The sequence below is a fragment of the Maylandia zebra genome, linkage group LG9 (genome assembly GCF_041146795.1).
Source record: "Maylandia zebra isolate NMK-2024a linkage group LG9, Mzebra_GT3a, whole genome shotgun sequence".
Lineage (NCBI taxonomy): Eukaryota > Metazoa > Chordata > Actinopteri > Cichliformes > Cichlidae > Maylandia > Maylandia zebra.
This window is the reverse complement of record NC_135175.1, coordinates 36536075-36552958: the sequence shown is the minus strand read 5'-3', so window position 1 is coordinate 36552958 and position 16884 is coordinate 36536075. Positions and strand designations below refer to the sequence as shown.

At 45.6% G+C, this 16884-nt stretch overlaps 1 protein-coding gene across 1 annotated transcript in view; it reads left to right on the top strand.

Annotated features, from left to right (window-relative positions):
• The window catches only part of LOC101477281 (melanoma receptor tyrosine-protein kinase), a 39188-nt gene that overhangs the window by 6733 nt on the left and 15571 nt on the right, over positions 1-16884 (top strand). The window contains exons 2-3 of the mRNA XM_014413817.4: positions 13893-14044; positions 15114-15321. Coding sequence (XP_014269303.2) covers positions 13893-14044; positions 15114-15321 — 360 coding nt within the window. The remainder of the gene's footprint in view (positions 1-13892; positions 14045-15113; positions 15322-16884) is intronic.

Below are 16884 nucleotides of genomic sequence, written 5' to 3'. Positions count from 1 at the left end.
AACTGCGTTGGCGAGTTAAGTCCTTGTTGCTGTTGTAATGAATGTGAGACGCTGTGTGTGGTAGGTTTCCCAGTGGCGGCGGCTAACGCCCGTCAAGAGCAGCCTGTGGGATTTTCAGAGCAGGAATGTGAAAAATGTCAATAATGGAGCTGAGAAAGTGCTCGCCGGATTATACAGGCCACTCGTGTACCTGCGTGCCCGCACGCCATCACACAAACCCCACTCGGTGCTTTAGAGGCTTTTCTTACGACCTGCTGTCTCTGTTGGTCGGGCTCTGAAGGTTGGAGCTCACACGCAGCCCTCATCGGGCTTCACACCTGCAGCCTGCAGGTATCTGCATGGAAGATAAACAGTTGATGATTGTCACAAACTGCATGTAATGACACGGCAGCAGGAACGAGCCTCCCTCAAAGGTCTCTGGACTCCACCTTAGAGACTGGGTGAGGGGCTCAGAGGAGAGCCGCTGCTCTTCTACACTGAGACAGGTACCTGACTCACCTGGAGGCTCCTAGTTGAGATGTATGTCCTCCTGGAAGGAGCTGCAGGGCAGACTCAGGATATTGGGAGAGTTTCAGTGTCTCAGCTGGCTCAGAAATGCGTCTTTGTCCCCGTGGCTGGAGGAGGAGGTGACTGAGACGTTGCTGGTTGAGGGTGAGGTGACCACATGGATGCTAACTGGTCTGAAGCATCCCTCAGTGAAATCATTTAGAACGGTTTCCTGACATGCAGTCAGGTCCATGAGGTTTTGTACAGTGACACAGTTTAGGACGTCCCTCAGCATCCGAGTCTGTTTGGAGCCTGTATTGACCCTTTCAGGAAAGTTGGATGGGATTAAATCCAGATCCTTCTCGTGGCTCAGGGAACAACGAGTATAGCGGCAACCTTCGGTCCTTCTTTGCAGAACGTAAAGTTTCTGACTCGTGCTCTTGTTAAGTCGCTTGGATGCCTTCCGGTAGCAAAAAACGAGGCAAAGGAAAAAAGGGGCAAAACATTTATTTTCCATACAAATCGAAAGGTACAAAACAAATGCCTCTGGTGGGAGCTCCGTTTATATTCCCTTTATGTTATAACAAAAATAACATTAAAACGGCGACGGTCAGAAAACTGTTGCTCCACGTCCTGCTTGCTTACTTAACCTTTTTTACCCACACCCCTCCGCATGTGGGCCAAATACACACCCCCTTTACGACATCCACCAACACTTTACAACAACAACAGACTAACAAAGCAGGATTAATTTATGGAGCACAGCCTATTACATTATAACAATAAATAACAATAAAATGATCAAGATCATAATAGAAACTTAAAGATCATGACAAATACTTAAATATGGCATGATGTAACTGAGTAAAATATCGGCCTGGACTTGGCTCCAACAACGAGGGAGCAGGTCTCACCTGTCCAGCTGGTTCTGAGCCTGTGAAAGTGTGAGAGTCTGCACAGCTGTGCAGGGTTTTTATTAAACCCCTTGAGTTAAAGCTGACAGTCAGCACTTCAGTCACATTTTGATTGACTGATTTAAAACCCACTGTGGTGCATTCACTCAAAAAAATCTGTTGTTGGATGAACACAATTTAATCACGGCACCTTTTCCCACAAGATTTAACCGAGTACAAAAACCCATTTTTGACCATGTCAGACCAACACATTTGGCATTTGGTGGTTAAATGTAATCGGATTACGTTGGATCAACGTAGTATGCTTATATTGACTTAAAGTGATTTATTTAAGTATGTAGAGTGAAATCTGTTTTAATTGATTCTACACAAGTTAAAAACTTCAGGAGAACTCAATGAAATCTTGTTGTTTGAACAACTACTTTGCTAATCAAGGCGATTACTGCTAGTCGTGCTTAATGAACCAATGTGGGGGTTGATGATTTCATAGAGACAAACAACCATTTGCACTCATGGGTAGTTTAGAATTACCAACTAACCGAACTCTAATTACACACTGCAAACTGGCCAGATTGTGGATTTGAACCCAGGCCCTTCTTGCTGTGAGGCACCAGCACTGACCATCACACCACCAAGCTGTCACTCCAGGCTTAAAACTAGGAAAGCTGTGATTTCAAGGCTTGATGCAGACTTCTCTGTACGTTTTTGTCCTTGACAGGTTAAACCACAATAAATAGCGAGAGCATACGCGTGGTGTGGGTGTAGCTGTCTAGTGATTTTCCTGCAGTTTGACATCTAATGTGATCTTGTGAATTGCGTGAGTCCAGCAAATAACCGCTCTTACTAGATTGTATCAGGTCATCTCAACAAGAACAAATTAAGTTGCTGAAGTTCATGCAGATGCTACATGATTTAATTACGTTCACCATAGAAATTATTTAGTTCAAAGTTTGAATCTTGTACATGTAACAACCACCCAATTTCTTTTTTTGAGTGTGGATTCAGTTCAGCTTTATTTATGCAGCATAACAACAACAGTCGCCTCAGGGTGCTTTATGTTGTAAGGTGGACCCTACAACAATACAACAGAGGAAACCCCAGCACTCGTATGAGCAAGCGCTTTGGCGACAGTGGGAAGGAAAAACTCCCTTTTAACAGGAAGAAACCTCCGACAGAACCAGGCTCAGGGAGGGGCGGGGCCATCTGCTGCGACGGGGACGGAAGACAGGACAAAGACATGACATGGAGCTGATGATTGTTGGTGTCGCTGACTGAAAGTAAATGTTTTTCAGTCAAATATCATCAGATTTAACTGATTAATTCTTTGAAACAACTGATGGTCTTTGCAGAGTTCGCTCGCTTAGAGCTTCCTGTCAGGCTGCAGGGCCGCACAGCCTGCGCCTATCAGAGGCTTTTTAGGTGAAACTCTCAGGTTACTCTGTGCCAACCCAAGAGAGAGGTTATCTGTGTGGCTGGGAGCAGCGTACCAAAGGTCGGAGCACATGCTGCCTGTCAGAGAGGCAAAACTCGTTGGGCCCTTCTGGAATTTTCCTGAAACAGAGTCAGAGTGAAGCAGCTTCCATCTCGCAGACAAGCACAGTCTCGCTCTGACCTGCGAACACTGCTGCAGGCAGGACACACACCCTCACAGACACACACACGCACACACACACACCCTGCAGATCTAACGATTATTTTCTGATGTTGGTGTGTTCACGAGGTTCCACTGGTGGACAGGATTGTGTGTCTGTGCATGCAGCTGGTGCGCACACACACGTGAACAGAGGAAGAAAAGATTTGGAGGCAACAAATGAAGCAAGTCGTGCAGAAAGCTTTGACCTGCAGCCCGCGGTTCCCGGGTCTGCCTCCAGAGCTGCACACAACACAATTGCAACACTTACTTAATCCAGTTTGCACAAACTGCTGTTACACACATTCTATATGTGCTTTTGTCATGACATCATCACAGTGAGACAGCGATGGACCGGTTTGACGGATCACACTTAATGTTTCTGAAGTCACAAGTTCAGAGCCTGGAAATGATTTTATGAGGAAACAGAAAGAAGATTTTCTCAGCTGAGCTCAGACCTGCTGAGGCTGCGTTTAGCAGGACGGCCCCTCTCAGCTGGCTGAGACATTCCTGAAGACTGTGTGTGTGTGTGTGTGTGTGTGTGTGTGTGTGTGTGTGTGTGTGTGTGTGTGTGTGTGTGTGTGTGTGTGTGTGTTCCTGTTGTGGCATTTTGCAGGACAACATTATGTTTGTCTCTCTTCTCTGAGTTTCAGTCTTGTTTCCCGTAAACATGACAGGATGAAGTCTGATATGAACAAACATCTGTGCCACACACACACACACACACACACACACGCACACACACACACACGCACACGCACACACACACACGCACACACGCACACACACACGCATGCACACACACACACACTGATTGCAGGTGGTGATTGGGTAAATTGGGCGTCTCCACCCTGAAGTTGAGGTGTGAAGTTTGGATCTCGGTGCTGATACGAACACTTTTGCACTCTTTAGCAGACAGACTGGTAACGCCTCACCGCGCAGTTTTAAACATCACGTCTTTACTTCCACTTGGACCTTTTTAAAAGGACGAGGCCACGTCACAGTTTGAATGCAAACATAAGAGTCATAAAAACAAGCAAAGGCATCACGGTGACGGCCCTCGGTGCTCGCCGGGCTGGACCCGTGCAGCTCTCGATCGATGTTCACGTGTTTCTGTGGTGGGTTTTTAAAAAGATCGATGAAAGCACTTAACAGCAGTTTAAGCTCAGACGAGGCAGAGCGATGGGAAGCTGTCATTGATTTCTGCTGCAGGGAAGGTGACCATTGATTTCCATCTCATTCTCTTTGTTTCACCGTGAGCTTTTATTGGTTTGAGCTCTTTATTGTTGGGAGTGAATAATGATTTCCATCCTGGCAGCGCAGCCCGCTTCTGCTTAAATAAACTGTCGGATAAAAACAGAAACGTCTGTCAATCCAAAACCATCAGAACTGATGAAACAGGACGGGCTCGGGTTTCATCGTTCACTCTGGGCTTTAGGAACAGACGCTGCTGTTCAGATATCCACATGGAGCTCGTGCGCTCGTCGCTGGGTGAGGCTGGATCACTGTGAGGTGGATGATTGGTGTTAACTGCGAGTGAAACGGCTGTTTGTGTGCTGCAGGCTGCTTCCTGTGCTCAGCTCTGTAGGATCACTGAAGCAGTTCAGTGGATCAGGAGAGCGACAGTCAAACGACTTATTGTAAGCAAATATGAAAAAACAGTGATGTGAAGCAGCTGTGACGCATGTTTCTAATATTTCTCCATCACAGAAACCTGAACATGCTTCAGTGACACCACCGTGAGTAACACAGCAAACATGCGACGAGTTTGGGAGTTTGAAGACGTGAAGGAACGATTTACTGAGAACAACAATGACAGGATCGCATCCACGAACATATCTGTAGAATTCTACATCTCTTTATTTATCTGTGTGTGTGTGTGTGTGCGTGTCTGTGTGTGTGTGCGTGTGCGCGCGTGCGTGTCTGTGCGTGCGCGTGCGCGTCTGTGTGCGTGTGCGCGTGCGTGTGTTCGTTCGTCCTGATCACAAACCCAGCTCGTCTCTCGGGTGTTTTGTGAATTCGGCTGAACTCTGTTTTCGTCTCTTTGTCTGTGTTTGTGTCTGAGAGGGAAACTGAAGGTCACAGCGAGGATGGCTCTCCATCTTCGGCTCCTCTCTTTTCCTCTCTGCTGGTCTTTGATCTTTTATGAAGACAGATTTCTGTCCTCAGTGAAGAAGCTGCCGCCTCACAGCGAGGACGCCGACCGCTCTGACTTTATTTTACGCCGAGCGTTGTCTTTCCTGCTGGAGGGCTCAGCTGCTTCAATGAGCTGCATAAATAAAGATGCCAAGAAAAGAAAGCAGGAGAAGAGTTAGCAGAGAAGAATGGCGGGGTTCCTAGAATCAGCAGAAAACACTCACAGTTCATTGGAGGAGCGATGGACGTGAGAACAACATGAGACACATCGCTGATCCTCCCGCTGAAGCTCCACATAAACTTCATCACCGTGTTTGGATTCGTTTCACCTGAAACATTAGCAGCGAGCTCGGCTGTGAACAAAGCTCTGGCACCGAGCTCAGTGAACGGGATCGCCTTCAACGGTTCAGCGTTGTCAGATTTATAGCAACGGCTGTGTCGCCGTGTTTGTGTAGCTGAAAGTACGACACACAGCTCTGCGTCGGGCTGCGAGCAGCTCTGCAGGCCGATGCTGCTCAGACTGCAGGAGAACGCTGGCAGGCGGAGGTGGACCGACAGGTCTTTTCACTCTTCATTGTCTGCTGTTAATTATGACCGCTGATAACCTTCAGCAGGAAGCATTCTTATTCAGTTTAAGCCAAACCCTCAGTTGTTTGTGTTCCTTACACCATAAGCTATCAGATTATCAGATTAAGTGTATGCTCGTCACAGACTTGTTGACTTAGTTTGGGTTCAGATTTGTAACGAGTGTTCTGGCAGCTGATTGGTCGATTCAGACCGTCAACAAGAGGACAAACGGTCTCAGTGCTGAGTGACTGACCCTGATTGTGCTGAATGCTGAAGGTGGTTAGAGACGAGTCAGCAGCACTTCACTCATTACAGCTAATTCAATACTGACACACACACACGCTCGTTTTTATATCTTAATGAGGACATCTCATTGACATAATGCTGTCCCTGGCCTCCTACACTAACCCTGAGCCCTGACCTAACCCAACGGTAACCCCGACACTAAAACCACATCGTGAGCCTCAAACATGCCTTCAAACCCGTGTGGACGACATCTTGTCCCCATAAGTATAGTAGCATTGCACTCTTCTGTCCTCACAAAGGTGTCTAAACATGTACACACACACACACACACACTGATACGTCTCAGTGACCTCATTTCATTCCTCTGACAGAAAGTCCTGAAAAACCTTGAATGTTGCAATGAGACAGGAAAAAGCACTGCTGTGTGTGTGTGTGTGTGTGTGTGTGTGTGTGTGTGTGTGTGTGTGTGTGTGTGTGTGTGTGTGTGTGTGCGCGTGTGCGTTATCTGACTCTCCATCTTTTGTGAAACGAATAAATTCTTTGCTCGTCTCTGAGCTGTGATTGGCTGCTGCTGTGATTGTGATCTGAAAGCAGAGAGGCGGCTGACGGCAGGCAGGTGACCCACCTGTGTGCAGGTACACGGTGCTAATGAGGGCTGTGCAGATTCTCGCTGTGCAGTTATTGTCGGCAAATTCTTCCAATATCTATAGAAACATGAATAAAACAGTCATATCGGTGAAATGCGGTTTGTTGTCTCAGAGTACGGAGTAAACAGTCACGACTGGTTAAACAACATGAACCTGCCTGAGGTCTGAACTATGAAGCCTGAGTTTATCCGGCTAACTTCAGGCTTAATCCTGAGTTTTCGGTTTTGTAAAGGTTGTAACTTCTGACTGGGATAAATCACCATGGTAACCTGTTCCAGGTTAGAGATCAGCAGCTATGACATCTCGCCTACATACCAATCAATTCTTCAGCAACAGCGTCACCGTTCCTGGAACCTCAGAGCTCAGTGACAGACAGAAATGCAGCAACTTTATTCCTGCTTGTGTTTTTCCTGCTGGCTGACAGCAGTTTAAAACAATCCTGTTGTTCTACAAGCACGAGTATCTTAAACCACAGCAGCTAATTTATTCCAACCTGCTGAACTCGTGTTAAATTTGAATGTGGCTTAAACCTGTGTTTGGATTCAGCTTTCATTCTTTCCTCTCAGGCCCTTGAAATAAAAGACTAAAACTGTTTACACACATTTAAGCATTCATTTAAAAAAGTGCTCAATCAGAGTCTCTCCTGTTGTAATGACAGAGCTGTGATATGAGTCACGGCTTCAAATATGATCAGTTTTATTAAAGCCTTAATTTTTTTCCAGTTTTATTCACCTCGTCACTTAAAACGTTACCTTCTTCATATTTCTTTAATATTATGGTTTAATCTTCCTTTGTAACATCAGTCGCACCGCTGAGTGTTCAGATGCCGTGAGCGTGAAGATTAAAGCCTGGATGGACGTCATGTGATCGCCTATCCTGCTCACGTATGTGAATCCAGATCACAGCGAGCTGGGTTTGTAGTAAAGACATGGACATCTGGCTGCAGATGTGCGTAGGAAAACCAGGGGGCAGTGTCAGTAACCTACAGCACGCAGACAAAACAGCCGTCTAACGACGTTCTGATAGGACACCCTGAGACGTGTGACCCGCCCGGCGGAGCTGGAGGTGGCTGGTGTCAGACGGTGGTTATTAACGTTCTCTGTTAACCCGGGCTCCGAGCGTGCTCACATAAGAAAGGGTATTTCCAGTGTTGGCTGACTGTTCTGCACAAAATGAGTCAGAGATGTTATCAGATGAAGATGATAAAATGATGATTCAAATCTATAAAGAGCTTAAAAAGCAGTAACATTTAGAAAATATACAGTAACAGAGTCTTTAATCTGGTGACCAATCACAGAGGAGGAAACGTGTTTATTGTGTTTCCAGCAGCAGATCACAGTCAAATCATCAAATGAACGTTCAGGCAGCTTCAGTAAAGCGGCAGTCATAAAATCATCACTACTCCGAACACTGAAGTAAAACATGACCGGACCAGGTGAGGTGTTCGGCACCTGTTACCATGGTGATTTAGCAGGTAAAGGGAGAAAACTGTGGCTTGAAGCTCGACACGGCTTGCGGAGACATTCACGTCGCCGCTGACTCTGATGATGAGAACAGGCTGATAAACTCGTCTTATCTGAAATGACTCGCTCTAGCAAACCCGACCTTCCCCAACACAACCAGGCTTTTAACCACTTCCTGTCCGCTCAAACACTCTGGGAAGGTGTGACAGCGGGCGGCACTGAGCAGGCCTCGCTGCCTTTCTTTACGTCCGCGTGTTGGACTCGATCAGTGTTTGTTTCTGTTCGATGAAGAAAAGGGAAACGTGAAAGCAGGATTCTGCGATTTGCTGGCTGACGTGCGACTGAGCGTGCGTCCTGTCCATGCACACATCTGTGTTTGCCAACCTTGAAGTAAAGGTCAAACTCCCACTGATCACAAACCTGCAGCACAAAAGCAACAACATATTTTTTTCTGCGGTGTTTTCATCTGACTGTCAAAACACTTGTGCACTATTATATTCTCCACATGCTTCAGTGATATAAATCAATCGTTTAACTGACTACGCAATCATTTTTTTACGTTTCCTTTACAGACGAGAAACTTCAGCTCAGCTTTATTGATGAGAATCAGAGGTAGTTATGCAGTATGTGTGAGAAATGTAGAAATAGAGCTCCATTAAAAATGTTTCCTTTCATTATCTTTGTCATTTCATATTATAATCATTAGCCTTGTAAACTGTTAGCCTGCCACATATTGTGCTGTATTGTACATTTATTTGTAAAGATTGTTTTCAGTATATTTAATAGTACAGGTAAGCCTGCTGTACCTGAACAATCTGCATATTGTTCGTATCACATCAGTGGATTACTGATCATGAGGCTGAGATATTGTGTTGTTGTTTTTTTTAAAAAGGCTTCATATTTAAGTCAACACCATTGTTTCTATTGTGCAGCTATTTAAAAGCTTCAGTTTTTGGAAAAAACTATAAAAATGTTTCATAAATTAATGTCTGAATTACTTAAAATCCCCAAAATATGATCTATAAACCATGTTTTAAGGTTTTTTTTTTTTATGTCTAAAGCATCTGTGAGGCAGTCCCATTACGAGCTGTTACACTGTGAATCAAATAAAAATGGAACCATTGTGATTTTCTAGTCACATAGAAGTTTCATATCTGTGGTGCTAGGCTAACAGTTTCCTGCTGTTCCCAGTCTTTGCGCTAATCTAGCATGAAGAAACAAGAGGTAGACGACGTGCTGACAGAGATAAATGTGGCACCCTGACCCTGACAGAACAGTTTGTCTAATCACAGCACACAGACACACACAGACACACACAGACACACACAGACACACACAGACACACACAGACACACAGTGCTGCTGCTTTACAGGATCAGGGGATTTAGAAACTTTCCCTCTCAGAGTAACGCTCCGTCTCTTATCCTGCCGGCGCTGTGCTGAGTCAGCACGGAGGCAGAGGAGGAAGACGAGAGGATAAAGAGGATTTAACTGATCCAGTTTCTTCATGTCTGACTCTGATTCACGCGTGATTTATCTGAGTTGCGAGAAGGCGGCGCGACGATCGCTGACGTGCACGAACCACGGGGCGACGTGCAGCCTCCGCAGGTCTGCTTCAGCACGCACACATCGATCAATCCGCCGCTGAAAGTAACGCACTATTTGCTCCTGTGTGTCATGGCCGCAGAGATTTACCTCCTCACCTCAACGGGAAAACGTTCGAGCTCAGCTAGCGAGATTTTTGACGTTTTCACTTCCTGTGTGAAAAAATTTGAGGAAAAATATGATCTGGAAAAATCTGCTTAACCGACACAGTTGGCTCTACACATTCAGTTCAATATTATTTACCATTAATTTATTGTGAGCTAAGGACCCAACAACAACCTGCTGCAGGCTGTGGAGCCTCCGGCCTGCAGCCTGAGGCAGGAGGATCACCCTCCACAGCTCCGGTCCACCTCTCTGACTCATGGGCTGCTGCCTGGGAAAGATGTGGGCTGGAAAAAACCAAGTTCCCGCCAAACTTAGGCAGCTGTTAGCACACCTGAGCAGCCTGCCCAGGTAACGTGTGTGAGTGGGAGCTGTGCACAGCTGGACAGTTTAATCCACCTAAATCTAAATCCTTATATTTGAGCTCTGACCTGTGATGAACTCTGGATGTCCCCACAGTGGATTCTGAGGGTCCTGAGGCCTGTGGGCGGAGCTTTAGAGGACCAGGCGTGTTTCAGCGTGTCCAGCTGATTATTCAGGAATCTGTGGAGTTTGGAGGCTGAGCAAACGCTTTGGGCTCGTGGTTGAGTTTGTTCACAGGAGCTTCCTCCTGAGTGGAGAACCCAGAGCGACTGAGACTTAGATTAGCTGTTGAGGTGGATTCAATTCAGTTTCCATCCATCATGAAGTCAGCTGATCTTCAGAAACATGAAGATGCCTGCAGAGTTTTGGTGTTAAACACACTGACAGGAGCTGAGTGCACAGCTGCTACTGGGAAACTGTGTGTTCTGAGCACTCTGTGGCTTTCCAAGAAAAATGCGCACACACACACACACACACACACACACACACACACACACACACACACACACACACACACACACACATATGTACACAGAGGAGGGACTTTAACATGCAGTGTACCGTGCAGCAGTCGAGGATGACGTCCAAAAATCTGACAGCTCAGACCAGTTTCTGTACAAACAGTTCTGTGGGTGTGTGTGTGTAAGTGTGTGTGTGTACAGATGCATGCCATCACTATGAGATGTCATATTTTAATACCTTAACGTTCTTTATCACTTATCACGAGCTCCACATAACCTCGGCGCTGCAGCAGCGACACGCCGCTGTCCTGGATGTTACGTTTTCCTTCACATTCACTTTATTTACACTTTTAGAAGAAATCTTTGGCTTTTGCTTCTGACAGCTGTCCTTAAACCTGCGTGCACATCAAAGACTTCATGCTCCAGTAGGTCAGCGCTCTGGTGACAGCTGCATGTCTGCACATGCATGGGAGCCCTGCAAACAGTCAGTTTAGCTGCGTTTGTCATTTTGCCAAAATATGAGCAGTTAAATTTCCAACAAACACGCCTGCAGTTCAGATAACTTCCCGACTCTATGACTATATTACACTTCCTGTTTACATCCTCTAAAGGTGCCAAATTATCAGAAGGTTTGTCTGAAGATGGACTCACAGAGACACAGGAGATGACCTCAGTGTCGGTTTCCTCTATCAAGATGAGACTTCCGAGCTTCCTCTAAAGTTAACAAAAATGTGTTTGAATCCAAAGAAATCCAAACATTCATGTTGTCTTGTTGTCGTGAATGTCATCGCGCTTTAACTGGAATGAAAACATGAAAGGAAGGAAGGGAGGCGCGAGAAAGGATGAGTTTAGTGATAAAACTGTGAAAACAGAGAAGAAATTGAGGAAAGGAGGGAAAAAAGGGAATGTTGGGAACACAGAAAAGGATGGAGTGCTGGAGGAGAGATGGGGATTAATGAGTGGGAGAGGACAGATGAGGATGAGGACATTGGGGGGGTGAGTGGGAGGAGACAACACAAGGAAAGATCGGAAGAAAGAAAAGTGGGAAAAAATTAAAATAAAAAAAGAAGAATAACCCACATAGCAGACAGGTCTGGGCTGGGTCTGGTGTCAAGCTGGCACTGCTGGCTGACTTCTGGCATGTTAGGTGGTATTTCATCCAGATGTGGGCCAGGCCTGGCAAGATGGCACTGTCTATGTGATGGCATGCCATATCTGACCCGATTGTGGTTTGGTGTATGTGGTCCAGGCTCATAGAAACCAGGTCTAGCCCGGATCTGGCATCAAGCTGGCACTTCTGACTGACTGGTGTCATGGCAGAGTGTATGTCAGCCAGATGTGCGCCAGGTCTGGCAATGAGGCACTATTTATGTTCCTATTTTCCTATTTTAGTCAGAAGACCCAAATGCCATGTTGCAATACTATACTGCTATGGTAGCTAAGGTTTCAAATGCAGGTTTGACAGGTTTGTGAGTTCACACTTTATCCAAACCTAGTGAGGGTTTACTCAGGTTCACCACTCGGTGGCTGTAGCTCAGGAGGAAGAGCAGGTCACCTACTGATCTGAAGGTTAGGGGTTTGATCCCTGATTCCTTCAGTCAGCATGTCAGGAATATGAATGTAGTTAGAAAGCACTCAGTTTAGAGAAAGTGTCTGATTGGGTGAATGTGGCATGTTGTATAGAGCACTTTGAGTAATCTGGGAGAGTAGAGAAGTGCTATATAAGAATCAGTCCATTCACTCTCTGAACAGAGTTTCATCATGTTACTTTTGCACTATTATGTTCCAGTACATGTTGTTATTACATGGCTTGATTAAGGTACACATTAGGCTGACATCTGGGCCAGCACAGGTCCAGCAGTGAGTCTGCAGCTGGCCTTGTGCTGGCCCATGTGTGGGCCACCTCTGGCAAACCAGATCTGGGCCACCAAAGGGCCGTCATTCTTTGCAGTGTGTGGGCCATGTGTTAGCACATTGTGTGGGCCATACCCATTTTGCTATGTAGGGAAGAGTATAAATAGGAATAGAAGGAAAGGACTGAGGAAATGGTTGAGGAAGGAAGGAAGGATGAAAGAAAAAGTGGAAAAGAAGGATACAAAGAAAGAAAGAAGGAGTGAAGAAAGGAAGGAGAGATGGATAAATTGATAAATGAAGGAAAGAAGATAGGATAGAAGGAAACAGGCATTAGCTAACTTTATTGCATCACATGTACAGTAACAGCACATGTCTGAACTTTTCTGACCAATGGGTCGCTTTCCTTCAGATGAAGAGCAGCTGTGTTATCTTTGTGATGTCACAGTGGGCGAACAGCCAATCGGTGTGCAGCCAGACATGTTCAGAGGTCCTCGGTTCGCTGTTTGCTTAAAGTCTGAGGAGAGTGGAGGCAACAGGTGGAGGTGAGACAGGTCACAGCTGCTCTGCACCGTGTTCCTGTACCTGTTACTGGAGTGAAAGACCATCAGGAGCTTAGTGCTCTGAACTGCAGTGTTTAGATCAGGTGTGAGGAAAACCTGCAGGACAGGTGAGAAAGGCCCGAGGCCGTCACCATACTAGATGTTTGAACTCACTCTGTGATGTGAAGTTTAAAATCTGTCGGTACAGTCTGAGCTTCTCGTGTGACCGGGTTGCTTTTGCACTCAGATCTCCTCCACTGACTTTCAGGTGAAGTTCTGAGTGCAACCTGAGCTCTGATGTGTTAGTTTCAGCAGGAAGTGGCTGATCTTTAACCTGCCGGACTTCATTCCTCACACCGTCACAGGCTCCACAGCTGCCGCCCAACTCGTTCGATTCTCGTTTTTACGGTTCAAAGCTGCATTACACCTTCCTGCTTTGGTCCGGGGCTTCCCTGAACACATCACACAATGACCTGATGACTAAGTTTCATTACCTGTGAACTCTGAAACATCCCCTCCTGTTTGAGACACCAAAGGACTGAGTGTCTGTGGTGAAGAAACTCTAAATATAGGCGTCTAAAATTATATTTAGGACTTTTGGTTACATATTTAAAGAAAAATATCTAAATGACAGATTATTTTTGAATTTTTTTATTAGAAATCTCTAATGAGCTGATGAGCAGGTGGGCGGGGCTTCTGCACATGCGGCAGCCATGAGATCACACAGATCCAAGAGTCGAAAAAACAGAAAAAGCCAAAACAGGTCCACTTCAGAGTGGTTACTGTTCCCTTCAGGGCAAAAGACCAGGAAACTGCATCATCCAGTGGCCTTTAGAGGAACTGCAGCTGATGTTGTGCACTCCTCTCTTTCTCTCTCAGTGTGTCAGGGAATGAGCAACCACCTGTCGCTGTTGGGGACGTACGAGCAGCACTACGACAGCATGGTGAGGATGTACTCCAACTGCTCCGTGGTGCTGGAGAACCTGGAGATCACCTACACGCAGGAGCACCACGACCTGTCCTTCCTGCAGGTGAGCCACCGTCCCTCAGCATCAACAAACCAGTGTACAAATAAAATGAATGATTGTAAATCAATAATTAGAGGTTAGGGTTATAAATGAACCAAAGCAAATAATAAAGTGAAAGAAAAGTCCATAAATAAAATCAATAAAACCAGCAACAGACAAACTAACAGAGAAACTACAATCTGGAGTTTCTCTGTTAGTTTTTATTGGAATAAAAATTAACGGACTTTATTTCAGCATCATTTTGAATGAAGGATCGTCTTTGGCACAATAACAGGAAACCAGCTTCAGCTGAATTATCATTAAAGACCAGTTCTCATAAGTCTGACTCACTGTGAGAGCAAACAGCAGAGACATGGCGAGGCCAAACAGCGTGGATGTTTCTGTGCGATTCACACGTCAGCTGTGACGGTGGGAACTCCTCTGAGCCTCAAACATCACTCCAGCCTGAAAACAAGTTTGAAACAGGGAGGAAAACCTAAAATACGATGTTAAAATCACTCATTTTTGTAAAGGTTTCTCAGAACGTTTATCAGGTGAACTTTACACTGAAGAGACTTCCTGTTGCTCTGGTTGGGCCCACCTGAGGTTACACTGGTCTGTGAACGCCTCGCTGCCTGAGGAAACGTTTGGTGGATGCCGAGCACCTCGGTGGACTCATCTGTGTTTTTACTGTTTTATCTTCCCTCACACAAACACAACTGTGTCTGTGCTGCATTCAAGGAGCCTCTGTTATCAGGTTGCCTTGAGGAGCTCTGCTTTTGGGAAATCAAACTCAGATGTTAAAAAATAAGAGAAGGGGAACACTTTGAGAAGCACCGTGTGGGAGTCAGATCCGTCGCGCTCAGGCAGCTGGTCATGTGACCATGCCTGCACATAAAAGTGACTGAACACTGAAAGAAAGATGAAGGGCAGGTTTCAGCAACACATTCATACATAAACACAGAAACAGGGCAGCGAGCAAAGCGTTTCAAAATGATGTTAATCAAACCAATCAATAAGAGTGTTGTTAAAGGCTACTTTGACAATAATGACTGACTTTATTTGGACTCATTTATCCTCCTCTTTGCTTTAGTCCATCCAGGAAGTAGGCGGTTATGTTCTGATCGCTATGAACGATGTGGCGACCATCCCATTGGTCAACCTGAGACTGATCCGGGGACAGAACCTGTACGAAGGCCGGTTCGCTCTGCTGGTGATGTCTAACTATCACAAGAACGCCTCATCTGCAACCATCAACTACACCAGCGGCCTGAAACAGCTGCAGCTCAGCAGCCTGACCGGTACACACACACACACACACAGACACACACACACACAGACACACACACACACACACACACAGACACACACACACACACACACACAGACACACGGACACACACAGACACACGCACACACACACACACAGACACACACACAGACACACACACACACACACACAGACACACGGACACACACAGACACACACACACACACACACAGACACACACACACACAGACACACACGCACACAGACACACACGCACGTACACACGCACACGCGCACACAAACACACACACACAAGCTTCCCAGATAATTCAGAGCTGGTGAGTAGTTCAAGGACACTCAGATTTTGGAACAGCCAACAACAACTGTGTTTTTACTCTTTAACAACAAAAACTGCGTTATGAAAAGCTACAAGTGTGATTTGAGTGGAGGAACCTTGCAGCCGGTGGCTGCAGGACCCTGAGACACTGCTACACCCAGAGTGGGCGCTCCACCCTGTTCTTTCTGAGAACAATGGCTCCTGACTTGGAGATCCTGATTCTCAACAAGAACTGCAGCTAAAAGTATTCAGACATGAACTGTTTGTAGAGACACGAGCTAAAAGAAAACGACTTGACACTGTTTTCAAACTGAGCCTGAGTGTGTAACCCACACTTTACATGCTGATGTCCTGCCTGTCACAAGTGCAGCTGTGTGCTGGCAGGAGGAGTTCCTGTGCACCTTCACTTTTTATTTTTGGTCAGCTCTTTGTTTTCTGCTTCATTCTGCTGAGAAGAGGTGATGACACCCATGCTGAGCTGGGTGGACACACCATTTAAAACTCTTCAGTCAACGCCTGATTGTGCTCCAGCAGCAGGAAACAGACCACACCCTGGCCATCACTCGCTGCTTCGGCTGAACTGTGGACTCAGCATTAAGTGAAACTTAAAGTCTGTGCTGTGGAGAGAGCTCTCACAGAGATGCTTTGTTGGATTTCGGTGGACTATATTTAAAAAATAAATATCTTTGATGATTTCAATACTTTGCGTCTTCCTCCAAAAATTCCTCAAATCAAAAAATATGTTGAAAATTTTATTGCTGCAACATCACAATTTCAGATGTTAGATAATCAAGATGAAGATGATTAAACCTCTAGAGCTGGCATGTCAAACATAAGGCCCAGGGACCAGAATCGGTCCAATAAAGATTTCAGTTTGGGTCACAGGATGAAAAATGTGAAGAAGGGCATCAATATCCTGCTGACAAAGACCTTCATATCTGTTCATACAACATAAGTCGTATGAATGTTATTATCGCTGTCAGTGTCTCACGATGGAAAATGATGTCTGCGCTGTAGAGTTTGATCCTTTCTGCTTATAAAAACAGATAAAAGTTTCTGTGGTCAACGGTAGGGATGGGTATTGATAAGATTTTCACGATTCCGATTCCATTTTAGATTCTGTATAACGATTCGATTCTTTATCGATTCTTTATCGATTCTTTTTTAAAAAGGAGAACACTAAGGTCGATTAGCTTAGAACTTTGTTTTATATCTTCTCTTTGAACAAGATAGAAATTTAGGAGTAACATGGCCTTA